Source organism: Phascolarctos cinereus, unplaced genomic scaffold, assembly GCF_003287225.1.
Source record: "Phascolarctos cinereus isolate Bilbo 61053 unplaced genomic scaffold, phaCin_HiC Scaffold_4;HRSCAF=312, whole genome shotgun sequence".
Classification (NCBI taxonomy): Eukaryota; Metazoa; Chordata; class Mammalia; order Diprotodontia; family Phascolarctidae; genus Phascolarctos; species Phascolarctos cinereus.
Window position 1 is genome coordinate 120,465,139 of NW_027555847.1, and position 25,792 is coordinate 120,490,930.

Below are 25,792 nucleotides of genomic sequence, written 5' to 3' on the forward strand. Positions count from 1 at the left end.
GGCGAATCAACAAAAACTGGTTGAGCAGTTTGCTCTGGGCTAGGTGCTCTGGAAGACACAGAGAAGAGAAGGATGTCTTCCCTTAAGGAAGGGAAGATAATAGCTATGCTCTTAAGCTCATAGGATTTAGAGCTGAAGAGACCTTGGAAATCATCTAGTGAACTAGAAAATTTTGATCTAGATTCTATGGACTTAAAAAACCCCTGTATTTTAACATAGGTGCCTTCCTGTAGATCATATATGTTTTGCTTTATTTTATTTTTTATTACTTTGAGAAGGGTTCCATAACCTTCACTAGACTTCTGAAGGGGCCCATGACACACAAAAAAGATGAACTCTTCACACTAGTAATAATAATAATAGCTAGCACTTTACACATGGTATGTTACTTGATCCTCGTAATAACTGTGAGGCAAGTGCTATTATTATCTTCATCTTATAGATGAGGAAATGGAGGCACAGAGGGGTTGAGTGACTTGCTCAGGGTCACACAGCTAGTAAGTATCTGAGTCTAAGGACAACACTCTCCACTGCACCACTCAGCCACCTCCAATCCCATTGTTTTACATATAAGGAAACTGAGGCCCAGAGAGGTAAAGAACTTGTCCAAGGCTGCCAATTGATTCAAGTATTAGGAACAAAGTCTAGATTCAAACCAAGGTCTTATGGTTACAAATGCAGTGCACTTAGCATCTCATTCTGCTACCTCTTATAGGATAAGGATATAGATGCCAAATGAGGCATCTAGACAGGAAGGGCTGAGTTCTGATAAGGAAGAGATCACTTCCATTGCATAGAGAGAAGGCTTCATGGAAAAGGTGGTATTGAATTGAACCTTGAAAGATAGGTAGTTTAATCGTGTCCCTCAAGTATCTCCCTCATCTTTTGTCAATAATGAGGAACATTACTGCAAGAGAGGGTAGTATGGTAGAAAGAGTCCAGGGCTTGGATTCAGAATTGAACTTTGAATTGTGGCTCTACTACTAATTACTTGTAAGCTCTTGGGCAAGTTACTTAGCCTCTGTGGGCCTTGGTTTCCTTATCTGTAAAACAAGAATTTTGAACTACTGGACCGTGGGTTCTTAACCTAGTGTGTATGAATTTTCTTTTTAAAATATTTTGGAAACTATTTCATTATACTTGGTTTCCTTGTAATCCTATGATATTTACAAACTTTGTTCTGAGAAGGGGTACATGGGCTTCACTGGGTTGTCAAAGGGCTCCAGGACACAAAAACATCTAAGAATCCCTAGATTACATAATCTCTGTATTCCCCTCTAGCTTTAAATATATGATCAAATGACTTAAAATACATACTTATGTAAAATGCTTTTGTTGGCTTATAATGGCAACCCAAAAGGCAAATATAGTCCAAAAGGCAAAGGAGTTTTTCAAGCAGAGGGGTGAGGTATCTATGTCTTAGAATGATTGTTTTGGTGCCTTTATGGAGGATGTATTGGGAAGGAGAGAGATTACAGAGAGGAGACCAGTTAGGAGGATATTTTAGCAGTCCAAAGGGAGATGAAGTCTGCTGGTGAGAATGGAGGGTGAGAGAAGGTAGTGAGGTACAGTGTTGAGATGCAAATGAGAGAGATGTGAAGGAAAAGGATGATATTGAAATGTCATATAATTACTGTTTTAAGAGGTAAAGTTTTCTTGCATTATATCAATGAGTGCTTTTATCTTTGAATAACTAGACCATTGCTCTCTAATATTTTGTTGATTTTTGTCCCTTTATTGGGTTCTGTAAGTCCCTGAGTTTACAAAGGGTGCCAGTATTTCAAAACAACGTCTGTTCCAGTAAAGTAAGGTATTTTTTGGGGGGAGGAAGAAGGAATCTTTTTTGTTATTGTTATAATTTTAAGTATTTAAAGTATGATAAATTATTTCAGATTTGAACTTATCAGTTGCTGAAGCATCCCAGTTCTCTTGACAACTTTCTAAAGTATTGTGATATTATTTTTTTTCTTACAGCTTATATGATCAGGTTTGAACTAATACAGCTAATACCTCCAGGTAATGTGATAACCAATATTTTTCTAAATATGATTATTTTATCTTTAAAAAGATTTTTCTTGATCTGATTTTGGATCATTATTTTAAAATTACAATAGCCATACATATATATGTGTATCTGTGTTCATATGCATTTTTCAACAACTCTGCCAAATTATCCCAGTCCTTCCTAGTCTTATAATTATGGAATTGATTGTATAAGCACAGTAGTTTAATGTTTAGTTTTAATGTTTGGTTATTTGTATTTTTAATCAAATTTTATCTACCTACTTTCCAGTTAGTATTATTATTTTTTAGCCTGGCTCAATTTCTTTCAGCTCTTCCTCAGGTTGTAAACTTGAGGATTGTTTAATTTTTGTATTTCTGATGCCTAGCAGAATGTCTTAGACATAAAAGATACTTAATGTTTGTTGTATTGAATTCTTGAGCTGTCATTATGCTCTTCTCTGTATTCTCATGCATGAGTTACCTGCATGTGCTTACTTTGAAAAGACACAAAGAATCCAATAATCAAACCTTTCTCTTTGGTGGACACTTAGAATGGTAGAATTTTTCAGTTAGAAGGGACCTTGGAAGTCATCTTTTCCAACTCTCTGATTTTACAGATGAGAAAATTGAAGCTCAAATTGGTGAAGCGACTGGTCCAAGGTCACACAGCAAATAAAGTGGCAGAGCCAGGAAAAGAAACCAGCTTTCTGTACTCTAGATTTGGAGTCTATGATCACTATGCCTACTGACTTAGATATAGCTTCATTGGGAAGTGAAGAAGTTCAATTAGTCAATCAGTCAACCAGAAAGGATTTGTTAAGTAACTACTATGTGCCAGGCACTGAACTAGGTGATGGCTGCACAAAGATAAAAACAAAACAGCTTCTGCCCTTTATTTTTTTCCTTAAAAATAATTATACTTTAACATTAATTTTTTAAAATTTTGAGTTCCAAATTCTCTCCCTCTTTCCCACTTCCCAACCCTTGAAAAAGCAAGCAATATGGTATCAATTATACATGTCAGGTAATGCAAAACATATTTCTATATTAGCCATGCTATGTTTTGCATTACCTCACATGTATAAATATGTTTTGCATTACCTCACACGTATAAAGTGAAAAAAGTATGCTTCAATCTGCACTCAGATTTCATTAGTTCTCTCTCTGGAGGTGGATAGCATTTTTCATCATGAATCTTTTGAAACTGTCTTGGATCACTGCATTGATCAGAGTAGGCAAGTCAAACAGTTGATCATTGTACAAAATTGGTTTTACTGTGTACAATGTTCTCCTGGTTTTGCTTACTTTACTTTGCAAAAGTTCATAAGTCTTCTCAGGTTTTTCTGAAAACATTCTGCTCATCATTTTTTATAGCACAATAGTATTCTATCATAATCATAAACTATAACTTGTTCAGCCATTCTTCAGTTGATGGGCATCACCTCAATTTCCAATTCTTTGCCACCACAAAAGAGCTGTTGTAAATATTTTTGTATGAGTAGGACTTTTTCTTTTTACTTTGATCTCTCTGGGATATAGACCTAGTAGTGGTATTGCTGGGTTGAATACGGAGTTTTATAGCCCTTTGGACATAGTTCCAAATGGTTCTCTAGAATGGTTGGACCAGTTCACAGCTCTACCAGCCGTGCATTAGTGTACCTATTTTTCCAAATCCCTTCCAGCATTTGTTATTTTTCTTTTCTGTCATGTTAACCAATCCGGTAGGTGTGAGGTGGTACTTTAGAGTTGTTTTAACTTGCGTTTCTCTAATTTATAGTTGTTTAGAGCATTTTTATATGATTATCGATACCTTTGATTTCTTCTTCTGAAAATTACTTATTCATATCCTTTGACCATTTATCAAATGGAATGGCTCTTATTTTTATGGACTCAGTTGTCTATATTTTTTTTCATTTTTGTAATTAATTTCTTTTGATTTATCAATAATCACTTCCATATGCTTTTGAGTTGAAAATTTTTCTCCCCCTTCCTCCCCCCAACCCTCCCCAAGACGGCACACAATCTGATATATGTTTTACATTTAAATACCCATTAAACATATTTTCACATTAGTGAAGTTGTAAATAAAAATTAAAACCAATAGGAGGAACCATCAGAAAGATGAAACAAAACTCAACAGAAGGTAAAAATAAGTGATAGCGATTACATTTCCATAGTTCTTTCTTTGGATATGGACAGCATTTTTCATCCCGAGGCCTCTGGAGATGTCTTAGATCCTTGTAATGCTGAGAAGGGTTCAGTTTAACAATCTTAGTCATTGCATAATGTGGCTGTTATTGTGTACAAAGTCCTCTTGGTTCTTCTCACTTCACTCACCATCAGGCCATATAAGTTTTTCCAGGTTTTTCTGAAGTCAGCCTGTTCATCATTTCTTATAGCACAATAGTGTTCCATTACATTCATATACCACAACTTGCTCAGCCATTCCCCAATTGATGGGCATCCTCTCAATTTCCAATTCTTTGCCACCACAAAAAGAGCTGCTATGAATATTTTTGTACATGTGGGTCCTTTTCCCATTTGTTTGATCTCTTTGGGATATAGCCCTAGAAGTGCTATTGCTGGATCAAAGGGTATGCACATTTTTGTAGCCCTTTGGGCATAGTTCCAAATTGTTCTCCAAAATGGTTGGATCATTTCACAACTCCACCAACAATGTATTAGTGTTCCAATTTTCCCACATCTTCTCCAGCATTTATCATTTTCCTGTTTTGTCATGTTGGCCAATCTGATAGGTGTGATGTGGTACCTCAGAGTTGTTTTGATTTGCATTTCTCTAATCAATAACGATTTAGAGCATTTTTTCATATGACTATAGATGGCTTTAATTTCTTCATCTGAGAACTGTCTGTTCATATCCTTTGACCATTTATCAGTTGGGGAATGGCTTGTGTTCTTATACATTTGTCTTAATTCTCTATATATTTTAGAAATGAGGACTTTATCAGAGAGACTGGTTGTAAAAATTCTTTCCCAATTTTCTACCTTCCTTCTAATCTTAGTTGCATTGGCTTTGTTTGTGCAAAAACTTTTCAATTTAATGTAATCAAAATTATCCATTTTGCTTTTCATAATGTTCTCTATCTCCTGTTTGGTCATGAATTCTTCTGTTCTCCATAGATCTGATAGGTAAACTATTCCTTGTTCTCCCAGTTTACTTATGGTATCAGCCTTTATATCTAAGTCATGAACCCATTTTGACTTTATTTTGGTATATGGTGTGAGATTTGGGTCTATGCCTAGTTTCTGCCATACTCTTTTCCAGTTTTCCCAGCAGTTTTTTTCAAAGAGTGGGTTCTTATCCCAGAAGCTGGGGTCTTTGGGTTTATCAAATAATAGATTACTATAGTCATTGACTACTGTGTCTTGCATATTTAACCTATTCCACTGATCCACCTCCCTATTTCTTAGCCAGTACCAAGCAGTTTTGATGATTGCTGCTTTATAATACAATTTAAGATCTGGAATTGCTAGGCCACCTTCCCCTATTTCTTTTCATTAGTTCCTTTGATATTCTGGACCTTTTGTTTTTCCAAATGAATCTTGTTATTATTTTTTCTAACTCTATAAAATAATTTTTTGGTAGTTTGATTGGTATGGCACTGAATAAGTAAATTAGCTTAGGTAGGATTCATTTTTATTATATTAGCTCGGCCTACCCATGAGCAACTGATGTTTTTCCAATTATTTAGATCTGATTTTATTTGTGTGAAAAGTGTTTTGTAATTGTGTTCATAGAGTTCCTGGGTTTGTTTCGGGAGGTAGACTCCTAAATATTTTATAATGTCTACAGTAAGTTTAAATGGGATTTCTCTTTCTATCTCTTGCTGTTGGGCTTTGTTGGTAATATATAGAAATGCTGATGATTTATGTGGGTTTATTTTATAGCCTGCAACTTTGCTAAAGTTGTTTATTATTTCAAGTAGTTTTTTACTTGATTCTCTAGGATTCTCTAAGTATATCATCATGTCATCTGCAAAGAGTGATAGCTTTGTTTCTTCTTTGCCTATTCTAATGCCTTCAATTTCTTTTTCTTCTCTTATTGCTAAAGCTAAGGTTTCCAGTACAATATTGAATAACAGTGGTGATAATGGACATCCTTGTTTCACCCCTGATCTTATTGGAAATGCTTCTAGCCTGTCCCCATTACATATAATGCTTGCTGAAGGTTTTAGATATGCTATTTATTATTTTAAGGAAGACTCCATTTATACCTATGCTTTCTAGTGTTTTTAATAGGAATGGGTGTTGTATTTTATCAAAAGCTTTTTCTGCATCTATTGAGATGATCATGTGGTTTCTGTTGGTTTTGTTGTTGATATGCTCAATGATGCTGATAGTTTTCCTAATATTGAACCAACCCTGCATTCCTGGTATAAATCCTACCTGGTCATAGTGTATTATTCTTGTGATAAGTTGCTGCAATCTACTTGCTAGTATTTTGTTTAAAATTTTTGCATCTATATTCATTAGAGAAATTGGTCTATAATTTTCTTTCTCTATTTTGACTCTTCCTGGTTTAGGTATCAACACCATATTTGTATCATAAAAAGAATTTGGTAAGACTCCTTCTTCACCTATTTTCCCAAATAGTCTATATAGTATTGGAATTAATTGTTCTTTAAATGTTTGATAGAATTTGCATGTAAATCCATCTGGCCCTGGAGATTTTTTCCTAGGGAGTTCATCAATGGCTTGTTCAATTTCTTTTTCTGAGATGGGGTTATTTAAGTATTTTACTTCCTCTTCTGTTAATCTGGGCAATTTATATTTTTGTAAATATGTATCCATTTCACTAAGATTGTCAAATTTGTTGGCATATAGTTGGGCAAAATAATTCCTAATTATTGTTTTAATTTCCTCTTCCTTGGTGGTAGCTTCACCCTTTTCATTCTTGATACTAGTAATTTGGTTTTCTTCTTTCTTTTTTTAATTAAATTAACCAAAGGCTTATCTATTTTATTGTTTTTTCATAAAACCAGCTCTTAGTTTTATTTATTAGTTCAATAGTTTTCTTAATTTCAATTTTCTTAATTTTTCCTTTGGTTTTCAATATTTCTAATTTGGTGTTTAGTTGAGGATTTTTAATTTGTTCTTTTTCTAGTTTTTTTAGTTGTATGCCCAATTCATTAATCTCATCTTTTTCTATTTTATTTATGTAAGCATTTGGAGATATAAAACTTCCCCTAAGAACTGCTTTCACTGCATCCCATAGGTTTTGGTATGTTGTCTCATTATTGTCATTCTCTTGAATGAAATTATTGATTGTTTCTATGATTTGTTGTTTGACCCAATCATTTTTTTTTCCTTTTTAAAAATATTTTTATTAATTTATTTTTAGTCTTCAACAATCGCTTCCATACACTTTTGAGCTTTAAATTTTTCTCCCTCTCCCCTCCCTCCCCAAGACAGCACGCAGTCTGATATAGGATCTACATATACATTCCTATTAAAAAATATTTTCACATTAGTCATGTTGTAAGGAAGAATTAGAACCAATAGAAGGAACCACCAGAAAGAGGAAACAAAATAAAACAGAAGGAAAAAAGCAGCAAATAGTATGTTTCCATCTGCATTCACACTCCACAGTTCTTTCTCTGGATGTGGATAGCATTTTCCATCATACAATGTGGCTATTACTGTGTACAACATTCTCCTGGTACTGCTCACTTCACTCACCATCAGTCCATACAAGTCTCTCCAGGTTTTTCTGAAGTCAGCTTGTTCATCATTTCTTATAGCACAATAGTGTTCCATTACATTCATATACCACAACTTGCTCAGCCATTCCCCAATTGATGGGCATCCTCTCAATTTCCAATTCTTTGCCACCACAAAAAGAGCTGCTATGAATATTTTTGTACATATGGGTCCTTTTCCCATTTGTTTGATCTCTTTGGGATATAGCCCTAGAAGTGCTATTGCTGGATCAAAGGGTAAGCACATTTTTGTAGCCCTTTGGGCATAGCTCCAAATTGTTCTCCAAAATGGTTGGATCATTTCACAACTCCACCAACAATGCGTTAGTGTTCCAATTTTCCTACATCTTCTCCAGCATTTATCATTTTTCTGTTTTGTCATGTTGGCCAATCTGATAGGTGTGATGTGGTGCCTCAGAGTTGTTTTGATTTGCATTTCTCTAATCAATAGTGATTTAGAGCAAAGCAGTTATGGTTTGCAAAAGATTTTACATATATTTTCTCATTTCATCCTCAGAACAGCCCTGCGAGGTAGATGATTGAGATCATGCCATATGAGGATCAGTTGGTGAAACTGGGGATGTTTATTTAAAGAAGAGAAGACTTAGGGGAGCACAGGATAACTGTTATAACAGTATTTGAAGGGTCTATGTGGAATTTGGATTAGATTGACCCAATCATTTTTTAGGATTAGATTATTTAGTTTCCAATTATTTTTTAGTCTATCTTTCCATGGCCCTTTATTACATATAATTTTTATTGCGTCATGATCTGAAAAGGATGTATTTAATATTTCTGCCTTTCTGCATTGGATTGTGAGGTTTTTATGCCTAGTACATGGTCAGTTTTTGTGTATGTGCCATGTACTGCTGCGAAAAAAGTATATTCCTTTCTATCCTCATTCAGTTTTCTCCAGAGGTCTATCATACCTAACTTTTCTAATGTTCTATTCACCTCCTTAACTTCTTTCTTGTTTATTTTGTGGTTAGACTTATCTAGTGCCGAGAAGGGGAGGTTCAGGTCCCCTACTAGTATAGTTTTGCTGTCTATTTCTTCCTGTAACTCCCTGAACTTCTCCTGTAAGAATTTGGATGCTATACCATTTGGTGCATATATGTTTAGTAATGATATTACTTCATTGTCTATGGTGCCTTTTAGCAGGATGTAGTTTCCTTCCTTATCTCTTTTGATTAGATCTATTTTTGCTTTTGCTTTGTCTGAGATCAGGATTGCTACCCCTGCTTTTTTTACTTCAGCTGACATAATATATTCTGCTCCAGCCTTTTACCTTTACCTGTATGTGTCACTCTTTTTCAAATGTGTTTCCTGTAAACAACATATTGTAGGATTATGGTTTTTAATCCATTCTGCAATCCATTTTCTGTTTTATGGGAGAGTTCATCCCATTCACATTCACAGTTATGATTACTATGTGTCTTTTTCTCCATCCTTTCCCCCCATTTATGCTTTTCTTTCTCCTTTTTCCTTTCTCCCTTCACTAGTGTTTTGCTTTTGACACCACCTCCTTCAGTCCTTCCCCCTTTTATTATCCCTTTCCCTTTTCTTCCCCTTTAGTCTTACTGCTGCTTCCCTCCCTTCTTCCCCCTCCCTTTTCTTTCCCCCTCCCTTTTCTTTCCCCTTTTCCCTCCTACTGCCTATAGGGCAAGTTAGATTTCTATACCTAACTGATTATTATGCCCTTCTTGAGCCTAAATCTGATGAGAGTAAGGTTCAAACAATGCTCCCCCCTTCTTTCCCTCTGCTGTAATAGGATTTTGTGTCTTTTCCTGTAATGTAATTTACCCTTGTCTGCCTCCTCCTTTCTCAGTACCTTTTCTAAGATCAGATTGATCCACTTATTTGGATCCATTTAACCCACTTGATTAGATTTTTTTTTATCATTACATCAAAGTCAACTAATATCCACCCTCTTATGTATACTCCTTTAACAAGGTGTAATAACAATACAGTTCTCAAGGGTTGCAAGTCTCATATTCCCTTGTAGGGGTTTAAACAGCCCCCCCATTAACAACATATTGTATCCTTCTGTCCCATTTACCTTTTTAAGTCCTTCTTGAGTCCTGTACTTGAAGATCAAATTTTTTGTTGAGCTCTGGTCTTTTTATCAGGAAAGTTTGGAAGTCTCCTATTTCGTTGAATATCCACCTCCTCCCTTGAAAAATGATGCTCATTTTTGCTGGGTAATTGATCCTTGGCTGCATTCCAAGCTCCTTTGCCTTAGGAATATCATGTTCCATGCCCTGCGTCTTTTAATGTAGAAGCTGCAAGGTCCTGTGTAATCCTGACTGTGGTTCCATGATATTTAAATTTTCTTTCTGGCTGCTTGCAGCACCTTCTCTTTCATCTGGTAATTTTGGAATTTTGCTATTATATTTCTTGGTCAATTTGGGATCTCTTTCAGGTGGTGATTGGGTGGATTCTTTCTATGGTTATTTTCCCTTCTGGTTCTAGGACTTCTGGGCAGTTTTCCTTTATGATTTCCTGAAAGATACTGTCCAGGCTCTTTTTTTTCATCATGATTTTCAGGTAGTCCAATAATTTTTAAATTGTCTGTCCTGAGTCGATTTTCCAGGTCGGTTGTTTTACTGATGAGGTATTTTACATTTTCATCTTTTTTCATTTTTTTGTTTCTGTTTGACTGATTCTTGCTCTCTCATAGAGACATTAGTTTCCATTTGTCCAATTCTAGTTTTTAACAGATTGTTTTCTTCTGTTAGTTTTTGTACTTCCTTCTTCAACTGGCCAATTGTGTTTTTAGGGACTTGTTTCCTTCAGCATACTCTTCTGTTAGATTTTGTACTTCCTTCTTCAACTGGCCAATTGTGTTTTTTAAGGATTTGTTTTCTTCAGTGTACTCTTCTGTTAGTTTTTGTCCTTCCTTCTTCAATTGGCCAATTGTGTTTTTTAGGGACTTGTTTTCTTCAGTGTATTTTTTTCCAACTGGCCAATTGTATTTTTGAAGGACTCTTTTACCTCTCTCATTTGACTATTAAAATCCTTCTTGAGCTCTTCTAAGAAGGCTTTTTGGGCTTCAGACCAGTTCATATTCCCTTTTGTTGTTGCAGATGTGGGTTTGTTGACAATGTTGTCCTCTTCAGAATTTCTGTCTTGATCTTCACTCTTCTCATAATATGAATCTATGGTACATTTCTTTTTACTCATGGTGTTTCTTATTCCCTGGCCTTTAAAGAGATTGAGCTCTCCTGCTGGGAACAGAGGGTACTGACCCAAGCTTCTTGTGTTGGGAGCCTAGGTCTTGGTCACTGGCTTTGCGTTCTGGGGCCTCTTATGCTGGGAATTGGAGGTTTTGGCAGCTTACCTTGTGTTGGGCTGGAATCAGCAAGGCTGGAACTTTCAGGCAATTCTAGGTTGCCTGCTTTTCCTTTCCTTTAGCTTTCTTCAGCTCCTTTTAGATGGGTGCTGCAGGGTGTTTATCTGCCTGGGGCCCCCTGCAGTGTTGTCTCCCTGTTTCTGCTAATGCACCGGGAGATTCCTTTGCAGTGGAGTGCCGAGGCTCCTGGTGGTTTGCTGAGCTGGTTTCCACCGTTCCCCCCCTCACTGAGGCACTCGAGGTCCAGGTGTTGGTGTTTGCCTGCTCTACCACCTGGGCTTCAGGATTTCTCTCACAATTGGAGTTCAGGGCTCCTACAGCTCACCTGGTGTTGGGTTGGAATCAGCAAGGCGGGCTTTAGGAAGCCTTTAGGTTGTTTTCTTCACCTCCTTTCAGATGAATGCCCAGGGTACTTATCGCCTGGGCCCTTGTAGTTCTGCCTCCTTATTTTTGCTGAGGCACTGGGAGACCCGTTTGCTGGGCTGCTGCACTGCTGCTCCTTCTTTCTTCTAGTTCAGGTGTTCCAGGGTTTTTTTTTTTTCTGGGGTGATATTTTCTGGGTTTTCAGAGGTTGATAGGGGAGAATGAGAGCGACTACCTTTTCACTCCGCTATCTTGCCTCCCGGAAGCGGAAGTCAGTTGCCTATATATTTGAGAAATGAGACCTTTATCAGAGAAACTTGCTACATATTACCCCCATCCCCATTTGTCTGCTTTCCTTCTAATTGTGGCTGCATTGGTTTTGTTGGTGCAAAACCCTTTTAATTTCATGTAGTCAAGATTATCCGTTTTATTTCCTGTGATCCTCTCTGTCTCTTGTTTGGTCATAAACTCTTCCCTGATCCATAGATCTGACAGGTAAATTTTTCTATGCTTCCTAATTTGCTTATGGTATCACCCTTTTGGTCCAAATCATGTACCCATTTTGACCTTATCTTGGTATATGATGTAAAATGTTGGTCCATACCTAGTTTCTGCCAAACTGCTTTCTAGTTTTCTCAGAAATATTTGTCAAATAATGAATTCTTTCCCCCCAAACTTGGCTCTTTGACTTTATCAAATACTATATTGTTATGTTTGTTTACTACTGCATATTGTACACCTAACATATTCCACTAATCCACTACTCTGATTCTTAGCCAGTATCAGATTGTCTTGATGATTACTACTATGAGATAATAGTTTGAAATCTGGTACTGCTCAGCTGCATTTTTTTTTCTTTGATTCCCTTGGTATGCTTGACTTTTGTTCTTCCAGATGAATTTTTTAATTAATTTTTCAAGCTCCACAAAATAATTCTTTGGTAGTTTGATTGGCATAGTGATGAATAAGTAAATTACTTTATACAGAATTATCATTTTTGTTGTATTGGCTCAGCTTATAAATGAGGAATTGATATTTCTGCAATTATTTAGATCTGTCATTATTTGTGTGAGAAGTATTTTTTAATTGTGTTGATAGTTACTGGGTTTGTTTTGGCAGGTAGACTCCCAAGTAGTTCATATTATATGCAGTTACTTTGTTTTATTTTTTTGAAAAAAATATTTTTTCTTTATTTTTAACATCTATTTAAAAAAATCACGAGTTCCAAATTCTCTCACAATTAAGAAAGTAATAAATTTAATATCAATTGTACATGTGAAATCACACAAAATACATTCCCATATTAGCTGTGTTGAGAAAAAAGCAAGAAAAATAAAGTGAAAGAAATTAGGCTTCAATTGTCATGGGTCATTACATTAATCGGAATAGTCAAGTCATTCGCAGTTGATCATCATACAAAATTGCTATTACTGCGTATAATGTTCTCCTGGTTCTACTCACCTCATTCTGCATTAGATCATATGAGCTTTGATTTCTTCTTCTGAAAACTTCCTGTTCATATCCTTTGACCATTTACCAATTGGGCTAATGGCTCTTAATTTTATAAATTTGACTCAGTTCCCTATATATTTGAGAAATGAGGACTTTATCAGAGAAACTTGCTGCAAATTCTCTCCCTCACCCCCAGTTTCCTGTTTTCCTTCTAATCTTGGCTGTATTGGTTTTGTTTGTGCAAAACCTGTTTAATTTAATGAAATTAAAATTATGTATTTTACTTCCTGTGATCCTCTGTATCTCTTGTTTAGTCATAAACTCTTCCTTTATTTATAGATCTGACAGGTAAAATTTTTCATGCTCCCCTAATTTGCTGATAGTATCACTTTTTATGTCAAAATCATGTACCCATTTTGACCTTATCTTGGTATACACTATGAGATGTTGGTCTATATTTAGTTTTTTGCCAAAATTCTTTCCAGTTTTCCAAGCAAGTCTCGTCAAGTAGTGAGTTCTAGCTCCTAAAACTTGAACTTTTGTGCTTATCAAACATGAGATTACTATGGTAACTTACTGCAATGTTTTATATACGTAATCTATTCTACTGATTGACCACTCTAATTCTTAGACAGTATCAGATTATTTTAATGATTATCACTTTGTAATATAATTTGAAATCTGGTACTATTAGGCTGCCTTCCTTCACATTTTCCCCCCTCATTGGTTTCCTTGATACTCTTGACCTTTTATTCTTCCAGATGAATTTTGTTATTATTTTTCTAGCTTTACAAAATAATTTTTTTGTAGTTTGATTGGCATGATAGTGAATAAATGAATTATATAGAGTTGTCATTTTTATTATATTGGCTCAGCTTACCCTTGAGCAAAAAAGAACTTTCCCAGTTGTTTAGATATGTCTTTGTGTGTAGTGTTTTGTAATTGTTGTCATAGCTATATTTTGGGTTTGACTCTGAAGTATTTTATTTTGTTTGTAGTTATTTTAAATGGAATTTTTCTATCCCCTCCTGTTGGACTTTTTTTGTTTTATACACACACGCACACACACACACATGTATACGTGCATACATATATGTATATATACATATATGCATATATACGTATAATGATTTATGTGGGTTTATTTTATATCTTGCCACTTTGCTAAAGTTGTTAATATTTTTTACTGTTTTTTTTCAGTTGATCCTCTAGAATTCTCTAAGTATACCATCATATCATCTTGATACTTTTATTTCCTTGTTTCTTATTCTAATTCTTTCAACTTCTTTTTCTTATCTTATTGCCAATAACTAGCATTTTTAGTCCAATATTGTGTAATAGTGGTGATAATGAACATCCTTGCTTCACCTCTGATCTTATTGGGAAGGATTTTAGTTTATCCCTACTACAGATAATGCTTGCTTTTGGTTTTAGATGCTACTTATCATTTTAAGAAAGGCTCCATTTATTCGTATGCTTTCTAGTGTATTTAATAGAAATGGGCATTGTATTTCATCAAAAGCCCTTTTCTGCATCTATTGATATAATCAAATTATCTTTATTATTTTTGTTATCGATATGTTCAATTATGTTTATTTTTTCCTGTTATTGAATCATCCCTGTATTCCTGGTACAAATCCCACCTGGTCATAGTATATTATATATTTGTGATATTTACAAAAAATGCAAATTGCCTAGATTAATTAACAAGCAAAATAGAATACTCAAATAACCCTATCTTAGGAAAAAAATCAAACAAGCCATGAATGAGCTTCTTGAGAAAAAATCCCCAGGACCAGATGGATTCATAAATAAATTCTACCAAACATTTAAAGAACAATTAATTATGATACTATATAAACTATTTGAAAAAATAGACAAAGGAGTCCTATGAAATTCCTTCTCCTCTTCCTCCTCCTCTTCCCTCCTTCCTCCCCCTCCTTCCCCTCTTCCTCCTTCGAGTTGCTGCCATCTGCTGGAGCTATTATTTAAAAAAATGCTATTTTTTGAAAGGAATATTAGTGCTCTTTTGAGAGATTTCTCTTGCCAACATGGTTGAGGTTCAAACAATATGTTTTCTTCTGTTAATCAGACTCATGGTCCCCCTGGGCAACACACAGAAGAGCCAATGAAGCAACTACTAAATCCTTTTTTTTTTCTTTTTAAAAACTTTGCTAGGTATTCCTCTCCTTACTTCTAGATAGTTTAAGAGGAATAAGTTCTTTTCCACCCTTGTCTTGCTCCTGGCAGCTAGATCCTGCTACAAGGATCCATACAAGATTCATAGAAATTACGTTAAAGCTTCCATAAGCATCCCTAACATGCTTAGTATGAGTTGATGGGGGCCTGGAAGAGCTGGTGAATTTTGTTCTCTATTTCTGCTACTAAAATAGTAGTCCCTGGTTCTCTTATGCAAATAAGCACTGCTCCATTTCTCACCCTCCAAACTTACATATAAAACCTGGAAACAGTAAAGCAAAACAGTGGGAAAAAAGTGTTTACAAATGAGGGCACATCTATAGTGTACTCCTTTTTTTGCTTTGTTATAAAAGAGGCATGCTGTGTACTTTAACATGATATTATCTAAGCAGTCTTTTGTATTTAACCTTAGCATTTTTTGCTATTTATTATCATCTTCATTTATAATACATCATTGGTTTAGTGCATGCATTGTTCTTTTGGATCTACTTTCTTTACACTGCATCACTTCATATGGTTTTCCCATATTGCTTTGAATTTTTTTCTAGAATTTATATGGAGCTTTAAAAAAAATTAATTTATTTTCAGGTTTCAACATTCACTTCCACAAGATTTTGAGTTCCAAATTTTCTCCTCGTCTCTCCCCTCCCCCACCCCAAGACAGTCTGTGTTCTGATTATCCCTTACCCCAATCTGCCCTCCCTTCTATCACCTCCCCCGCCCCTTCTCTTAACCCCTTCCCCTTCTATTTTTCTGTAGGGAAGATAGATTTCTATACCACATTGCCTGCATATCTTATTTCCCAGTTGCATGTAAAAACAATTGTAACATTCATTTTTAAAACTTTGAGTTCCAAATTCTCTCCCTTCCTCCCTCCCCACCCACCCTCTTTGAGAAGGCAAGTAATTTGATATAGGTTATGCATGTGTAGTCAAGTAAAACACTTCCATAAGAGTTATGTTGTGAAAGACTAACTATATTTCCCTCCATCTTATCCCTGCCCGTTTATTCTATTCTCTCCTTTGACCCTGTCCCTCCTCAAAAGTGTTTGCTTCTGATTACCCCCTCCCCCAATCTACCCTTCCTTCTATCACCCTAATCCTCTCTTCTCCCTCGCCCTCCTACTTTTCTATAGGGTAAGATAGATTGCCATACTCAACTGAGTGTGTATATTATTCCCTCCTTAAGCCAAATCTGGTGAGAGTAAGGTTCATTCATTCCTTCTCACCTCCCCCCTTTTCCCTTCCACTGTAAAAGCTTTTTCTTGCCTCTTTTATGTGAGATAATTTACCCCATTCTACCTCTCCCTTTCTCCTTCTCCCAGTACATTTCTCTCACCCCTTAATTTAATTTTTTAGATGTCATCCCTTCATGTTCAACTCACACCTGTGCCCTCTGTCTACACACACACACACACACACACACACACACACACACACACACATTAAAAATTCCCTCCAACTACCCTAATACTGAGAAAGGTCTCATGAGTTACAAATATCATCTTTCCATATAGGAATGTAAACAGTTCAACTTTAATAAGTCCCTCATGATTTCTCTTTCTTGTTTACTTTTTCATGCTTCTCTTGAGTCTTGTATTTGAAAATCAGATTTTCTATTCACCCTTGGTCTTTTCATCAAGAATACTTGAAAGTCCTTTATCTCATTGAATATCAATTTTCCCCCCTGAAGGATTATACTCAGTTTTGCTGGATAGGTGATTCTTGCTTGTAATCCTAGCTCCGTTGACCTCCAGAATATCATATTCCAAGCCCTTTAATCCCTTAATATAGAAACTGCTAAATCTTGTGTTATCCTGATTATGTTTCCATAATACTTGAATTGTTTCTTTCTGGCTGCTTGCAATATTTTCTACTTCACCTGGGAACTCTGGAATTTGGCTATAATAGTCCTAGGAGTTTTCCTTTTAGCATCTCTTTTAGGAGGTGAATGGTGGATTCTTTCAATTTCTATTTTACCCTCTGGTTCTAGAATATCAAAGTAGTTTTCCTTAACAATTCCTTGAAAGATGATGTCTAGGCTCTTTTTTTTTTATTGTGGCTTTCAGGTAGTCCAATAATTTTTAAGTTATCTCTCCTGGATCTATTTGCCAGGTCAGTTGTTTTTCTTTCTTTCTTTCTTTTTTTTCTTTTCTTTTTTTGGTGAGGCAATTGAGGTTAAGTGACTTGGCCAGGGTCACATAGCTAGTAAGTGTCAAGTATATGAGGCTGGATTTGAACTCAGGTACTCCTGATTCCAAGGCTGAATCTCTATCTACTGTGTCACCTAGATGCCCCTAGGTCAGTTGTTTTTCCAATGAGATATTTCACGTTGTCAAGTATATAAGGCTGGATTTAAACTCAGGTACTCCTGATTCCAAGGCTGGAGCTCTATCTACTGTGTCACCTAGATGCCCCTAGGTCAGTTGTTTTTCCAATGAGATATTTCACATTGTCTTCTATTTGTCTATGTTTTGTTGTTTCTTAATTTCTTATAAAATCATTAGCTTCCATTTGCTCCATTCTAATTTGTTATTATTTTTTGTTGTTGTTATTTTAGGCAATGGGGTTAAGTGACTTGCCCAGGGTCACACAGCTAGTAAATGTTATGTGTCTAAGGCTGGATTTGAACTCAGGTCCTCCTGAATCCAGGGCCGGTGCTCTATCCACTGCGCCAGCTAGCTGCCCCTCCATTCTAATTTTTTAAGGAATTATTTTCTTCAGTGAGCTTTTGGGAACCCCTCTTCCATTTGGCCAATTCTGTTTTTTAAAGCATTCTTCTCCTCATTGGATTTTTGGACCTCTTTTACCATTTAGCCTAGTTTATTTTTTAAGGTGTTATTTTCTTCAGTATTTTTTTGAGTCTACTTTAGCAAGCTGTTGACTTGTTTTTCGTGATTTTCTTTTATCACTCTCATTTCTCTTCCCAATTTTTCCTCTGCTTCTCTTACTTGATTTTTTTTTTTAGGCAATTGGGGTTAAGTAACTTGCCCAGGGTCACACAGCTAGCTAGTAAATGTCAAGTGTTTGGTCCGAGGCCAAATTTGAACTTAGGTCCTCCTGACTTCAGGGCCGGTGCTCTATCCACTGCGCCACCTAGCTGCCCCCTCTTGCTTGATTTTGAAAATCCTTTTTGAGGGCAGCTAGGTGGCACAGTGGATAGAGCACAGGCCCTGAAGTCAGGAGGACCTGAGTTCAAATTCGGCCTCGGACCAAACACTTGACATTTACTAGCTAGCTGTGTGACCCTGGGCAAGTCACTTAATCCCAATTGCCTAAAAAGCAAAAAAAAAAATCCTTTTTGAGCTCTTCCATGGCCTGAGACCAATTCATATTTTTCTTGGAGGCTTTGGATGTAAGAGCTTTGACTTTGTTGTGTTCTTCTGGTTGTATGTTTTGATCTTCTTTGTCACCAAAGTAAGATTCTATAGTCTGAGTTTTTCCCACTGTTTGTTTATTTTCCCAGCCAATTACGTGACTTTTAAACTCTTTCTTAAGGTAGGGTTCTGCTTCTAGTGTGGAGGTTTTGTGTAGCTGTTTTCAGAGATACTTCTAGGTACCCTATAAATTTTCAGTTCCTCCAAGGTGATATGATTAAGGGTAAGGTGTTTACTCCTTTCCTGGCCTGTGCTCTGGTCAATGAGTGACCACAAGCACTCTTTTCTGCCTTGGAACTGTGAGGAGGATTTGCTCTCCAACATACATATTTAGATTTTTCTCTCTCTGTATACATACACACATATCTGAATACTGTTCTGTTGCATTCCTCTTGCTATTTCATTGGTCATATTTCACTTTGCAAAAGTTTTTATTTTTGCCTATTCAAACACATTCATTTCATATCTTAGGAAATGATGAGATATCCTTTATGTCTTTAATAAAATCTTCATAGAATCATTGAATCTCAGAATCAGAAGGGTTCTAAAGGGACAACTAGTTTAACTTTATTCAGGGACCTCTAGTAAGGGAAAATATTACCTCCAAAGACAGCCCATTGCACCTTTGAATGGTTCCATTAGGTAGCTTTTCTCATCAATCTGTGCTGCTCTGAAGCTTCCACCCATTATTCCTAGTTTTGCCTTCTGGAGCCCAGCAGAATCCCCCCCCCCCATTCCACTTCCACAAGATAGCCCTTCAGATATTGATGATAGCCATTTCGTCTTTTTCTCTAGCCTTCCCTCACCCCCAATTTCTCTGTTTCAGGTTAAATAGCCCTAGCATCTTCAATCAACTTTGTATGGCATAATCTCAAGCCCCTTTTCCTCCCTATTTCCCCTTCTCTTAAGGCTCTTCACCTACTCAGTGCCTATAAAATGTGGCATCCTGCACTGGACACAGTACACTAAATGTGGTCTGTGGGCTTAGTGTATTGGAATTGTCACTCCCTAGTCCTGGGCATTCCACCTCAAGTGATTTAAGGGTGTTTTACATTTTTTTTTGCTGCCTATCAGTTCATATTGAGCTAAAAGTCTACTTAAAACCCCTCCATGGTTTGGAAAAACTGTGATTTAATTTTTTTTACCCCTCTTCCCACTTGTGATGAGGTCGCTATTTAATTTTCTTCCAGTTCTAAAAGATTGATTAAAAATATTTAACCCTTTGGCTTGTCTGGCATTTTTCTGTTGTTTTTTTTTATACTTTTTTTTTATTTGCTGTGTATTATATGAGGCATGGTTTAATTATTTCCCATATCATTGTCTAATTGTTTCTAAAGCTTTTATTAAATAGCAGATCCTTCCTCCATTGTGGTGTTTATATTAAATTAGTGAAATTTGAAGTCTTTATGATAGTTTGAATCTATTTATTACATGAATGGACACATTCATAATAGTTTAATACTGAATGGATCCTCTGTCTCATCAATATATTTATTTCTTCCTATCAGTGCAGTCAACAACTCATCCATGCCTTTCCATCCTGTGGAATTCTTACCCATATTCTCCTATAGATCCTTCATTGAAGATGTATCTACCATGATGGAGGCCCTTCTCTAGGTCTTTTTCCATTTTGTAATTTCCAGGAAGTTCCTGGAGTGTCCATCTATTACCTCATATTCTTACCAAATGACCTGGACAAGCTCATTATCATTACATTGAAAAGCACACATTCTAGTACTTAGATACATACATACATAAGGTATTCTTTGATAGTTCATTCTACCAGGTGACTTTTCAATATCTTATAGATACTGCAAAATATCTTGCAGATATTTTAATTGGAATTATATTAAACTTCCATATTAACTGAGTTGGTATTATCATCATTATTATATTTGGGCTAATGGGATGCAGTGTAGTACACTGGAAAGAGCGGGTGGCATCAAAGCTAGATCAGCCACTTACTCTCTTTGTAGCCATGAACAAATCCCTCAACCTCTCTGAGCCTTTATTTCCTCACTTTTAAAATGAAAGGTCTTAAACTAGATGACTTCTAATGTCCTCAGCTCCAAATCGATGAATAACCACAATTTGGATTTATATACTTCCTTTTTGGAGGGTAAAGTCAAAACTGTGCTTGAAGTTCTTAGTTGGTATACAGATTCATGTCTTCAAAGGGAGGAGAAAAATAAATGGACACTGGGTGGCAGAATAAGCCTATTCTTGAGGTCAGTAATCATGTGACTTCAGTTCATTGATACTTGAGAATCCTTGGAGGAAAATATGCCAAAAATTCTGACTATAAGATGTATGTTTTAGAAGGTACCTGTAAATTAGAAAGCACTTCTTATTACATATTGACACGAATATTTATTTCTCTTGAAATTCTGTCTCCCTTTCCCACCTCACACTCTCCCTTTTTTAAAGGGAGTACCCTTTAAAGTACCCTTGATAAAGTTCTTGCTTGGACAATTACTTTCTCACAACCACCAGAAGTTCCCAAGGTACAGCCATTCAGTTACCCTTTAAAGACTGGAAATGTGAATGTAACAGTTGAACCCTGACATGGCGAAGATTGGGGAAGGGGGGGGTTCAGTTGGAAGAGCACTAAGGATTTGGGGTCGAGGACCTGAGTTTGTATGTTCCCTCTGCCACTGGTTGGCTCTGTGGCCTTGGGAAAGTCACTTCAGATCTCTGGGCCTCTATTTCCTCATTTGTAAAATGAAGAATTTGGCTTAGATGATCTCCTAGGCTTTTTCTTGCTCTGAACATACCAAGAAGCTATAGAATGCTCCTATTTGTTTAATACTTTTAGCCAATGTTGTTTCCTGTGATTTGAAGGTACTGAAAAAAAGCCCTGTTCCAGTTGTCTGGCTGTTAGTTTTCATCATAGTATTCATTAAATACACTTAAGTATCTAATCAGCAAATATTTATTAAAATTCCTAATAGATGGTAGGCCTTGTGGTGTCAGGATACATGTACAAAGTATCATCTACATGCACAAATGAAACATTCACTGCTTGTATTACAGTATCCATTTATGAAGCACTTACTATGTGCCAGGCACTGTGCAAAGCAGTGGGGGATGTAAAGAATGGCAAAAGACAATCCTTGTTCTTCAAAAGCTCACAATGTAATGATGACTTGTACTATGGTGACCTTGCATTTTGATAAGGAAGATAACAAGTACATATAAAAACATAGATAGCATAAATGTAAAGTTAATACACAGACACAAATAGTTAAATAACAAGGTAGTTTGGGAAGGGGAGTTGAAGGGAACAGGAAAGGCTTTTGCAAAAGGTGCTGGGTGAGCTATATCTTTAAGAAAGGGAAGGGTTCTCTGTGGCTGGAGTAAGTAGGGAATGCATTCCAGGCTTGGGGGACAGCCCGTGCAAAGGCACAAAGATGAGTTTGAGGAACAGAGAGAAGGCCAATTTTTGCCCGGATAGAAGAGTATGAGGGTGGGAGTGATAACCAGTGAGACTGCTTGGCTATGCTATGAGTTAAATGTATTAAGTGGAAGCCTGTGCTAGGATTATGAGAACCATACTGCTCAATTGCTATTATATATTGAGGTGGAGTATTTGTTATTACTCTTGCAATTCTATCTCCCTTTCCACTTCATACTCTCCTTTTTAAAAGACATTCAGTACCTTTGATAAAGTCCTTGCTTGAACAATTACCTTCTCACAATCACCAGATGCTCTCAAGGTACAGAAAGTACAGCCACCCTTTAGAGATTGTAAATAATGTGAATACAACACTTGAATCAGAAAATTCTGTATATCAACAACGAACTTCAAGCACAGTTTGACCATACCTTCCAAAAAGGTAGCATATAAATCTAAATTGTGGTTATTTTTTTGATCATCGATTTGGAGCTGAGAAGAACATTAGAAGTCATTTAGTTTAATCCCCTTTATTTTAAAGGTGAGGAAATGAAAGCTCGGAGAGACTGAGGAATGCTCAAGAAAGTAAGTAAGTGGCTGACCTGGCTTCAATACTGCAGCCAACTCTTTCCACTATACTACACTGTCTCCCACTAGCTCAAATATAATAATGATGATAATACTGCCTCAGTTAATATAGAGGTTTAATAAAATTCCAATGAAAATATCTGCAAGATATTTTGCAATTACAAATTAGGATAATTGTTTTATAAACTAGGGGTTGTATAATTTAACTTTCACTTGAGTCTCATCATGGCGTCCTTTAAAAATATTGTATTGTTGTAGGAAAAGCTCCACACTATGGCATGAAGAGACCTGGGGTCTTGTCCTGGCTGTGCCACTAACATTAGTAGCTGACATTTATCTATTGTTTTAAAATTTAAACAACAGCTACTATAACTACAACCCTTTTCTCACAACAACGTTGTGAAATAGGTAATACAAATGTTATTACTCCTATTGTACAGATGAGCAAACTGAGATAGAGTGGTGAAGTAACTTACTTGTGGTCAAAAAGCTACCAAATGTGGGAGCAGAGCTTTGAACTCAGGAGTCCTGACTTTAAACCTAGCTATTAGTTCCATTGTCCCATATTGCCTGAGAGGGAGCTTATTTCTCCTTTATCAGCCTCATTTTCCCTATTGAGAAAATGAAGGGGTTGGATTAGAAGATCTCAAACATCTTTTTAGGAAATAGTTGTTATATTAGTCATCAAATTGATCTTGACTTTTGACCTTAGTGTTGGCCACAGAAAGAAAGAACCACAGGGAAGAACAAATGGCATTACTCCATTAAAACACATTTCATTTCCTTTTGGAGAACAATCAATGGGACCACAACAAAGGACATAATAGTTTTGGTATCTTAGGATTTAAAATGCTCTCCTCACAGCAACTCTGTGGGGGGTAGGGAATACAAATATAATTATCCTCATTTTACAGATGTGATTGTGGAGGCAAACATAAATTAAGTGACTTGTTCATTGTGCCATATGAGAAGCAGAATTTGAACTCGGGTTTCTCAAGTTTCAAATTAGTTCTTTTTTTGGGGGGGAAGGGGAGTTGATCTGGGTTAAGTGACTTACCCAGGGTCACACAAGTAGTAAGTGTCTGGGTCCGGATATAAACAAAGGGCTTCCTGACTCCAGGACTAGTGCTCTATCCACTGTGCAACCTAGCTGCCCCCAAACTAGCACTCTTAATACCACACTGCTTCTCATGAAATCTGAAGTCTGACATTAAAGTTAAATCCCCTTGTATATACTACCTTATTATCCCAGGCTTCGGGCCTGATATGGCTCTGATGTGCAATCTGAAGAGTAAAGAGGACAAAAGAGATGAGATTCATCTCTGGGTCATTCCAGATTGACCAGATAGTTGGGAAGGTTGGCACCCAGCCCTGGAGGTTTTATTTTTTAGTAGACCAGTCTTAAATTCTGGAGTGATCCTGGTAGTATCCTAACTTTCTGAAGGCAAAATAAAACAGAATCTTGGTGTCAGAAGACCTGGGTTCATTTCTTGGCCCTGACACTTAATAGTTATGTGACCTAAGAAAGGCCAATCACTTCCTTTCTCTGGGCTTCATATTCTTCATCTGCAAATTGAAGGAATCAAACTAGCTGATTGCTGAGATGCCCTTTGGCTCTATTCCTTGATGATGTCTTTTTGAAGCTGAGATAGTCTGGTTTTAAGTCCAACTTCCCCCAGTTTTAGGGGAATTTTAGAGGTCTGGGGTTCTCTGCATACACACCTTTAAGGCTGGGTTGGATATTGTCCTTGTTGAAATCCAAGATTCTTCCCTAAATGCTAAACATTTGACAATAACACTTTTGAGTTTATCTGGGTCATTGGTTCAAGCTAAATTCTGACTTGGTGCTATGTCCAAAATCTTTCAAAATTATTTGTCTTTATGTCAGGGAGCATTAAAATGTAGTGGCTAACAGTATGATAGACAGCCCTAAAAGCCACTGGAATCTTGTGTTGCATTAATAAAGGCAGAATGAGGCAGACATTTACCCTGTTGTGTTCTATCTATGTCAGACTCCATCTAGATTATTGTGTCCAGTTCTGGGTATCATATTTTAAGGAGGACACTGACCAAGTGTATTGAGAATAGCCAAAATAGTGAGGGGGATTCAAAGCCATGCTATAGAAGAATCAGTTAAAAGAACTAGTCATGGTGAGTCTGAAGAAGAGAAAACTTAAGTGGGGGTAGGAGAACAGGGTGCCCGTATTCAATTATTTGAAGGACTCTCATGCAAAAGAGGAACAGGTCTTATTCTGGTTGGTTCTGTGAGACAAAACTAGGCAGTATGACTGGAGGTTGTAGAAAGGCAGATTTTAGCTTGATATAAGAAGACATTGACCAGTTCCTAGATAGATTTGACCACAAACATCAGGAAAGCCAAAAGTTCCCAGAAACTCTTAGCCAGAAAACACTAGATCTCCTTGGAAGAGATGTGACAACCAAAGGTGATATTGATTTGAAGTGAAGACCTCCAGCTGTGTGATAGCATAATCTTGAAGTCTTACAGCATTAGTTAAGTGAGGAAAAAGTTGAACTACCCAGTATATGTGAAGCTGAGTGAAATACATGTATGCAGGTATAGTTTTGAAATAGATCTGTCCAGAAAAGGCACAGTCAATCCAAGTTAGAAACAAATTGGGAGAGTGAACAATCATATTGGTATTGCAAGCAGAGAAAAAGATTAAACCATCCTTAGGCAGGGGACCAAATTGGAAAAAAAATTGGGGAAATAGACTAAGGATAAGGGAAACTGTACTTGCCCATCTGAAAATTTCATATCTGTTGATCCAGGGGCTAAATTACATGGAAAATAGAAAAAAAATTTGTAAAGACCATTTAGCAATGTGGAACTAAATGGAAAGCCTATGCATCTTGGGCTTTATGAAAAGCATGTATTGGTAGGAAGGGATTATTAACTCATTTCAAGGAAGAATGTACAGCCTTGTATATTAGAAACAGAAATAGTGGAAAAATGAAAAAAAGAAAAGGAAACAATAGCACAATTATTAGGTAAAAGCTATTGTGAAGTTATTCCAATAAAGATGAAGGGGCTATATCTAACAACACAATTAGAAATTATAGATTATGATTTGGAGGATGAAAATAAAGTTGAGAAATGATATGAAGTGGACCCAACAAGAGAGTGAGTTATGAAATCAATATTAATTTTCAGCAGAGGCAGTTTGAATTATATATGATATGTACCAGTTAGAAAAATGAAATGAAAAAGTCCAAGACAGGATTTAAAAAACAGAATTGGCTAGGATTAAATATAATTTTTAAAAGAGCATACTATGGACTTGAAACTTAAGAATTAAAGAGAAAGATAAGGCCTTATGTTATAC

The 25,792-nt window shown here is 36.3% G+C and overlaps 1 protein-coding gene across 3 annotated transcripts in view; it reads left to right on the plus strand.

Moving 5' to 3' along the window:
- The window catches only part of SPATA6L (spermatogenesis associated 6 like), a 101,942-nt gene that overhangs the window by 16,422 nt on the left and 59,728 nt on the right, over window positions 1–25,792 (plus strand). For all 3 annotated transcript variants that reach the window (XM_021006323.2, XM_021006324.2, XM_021006325.2), the window contains exon 4: window positions 1,975–2,016. In XM_021006323.2, the coding sequence (XP_020861982.1) occupies window positions 1,975–2,016 (42 nt within the window). The remainder of the gene's footprint in view (window positions 1–1,974; window positions 2,017–25,792) is intronic.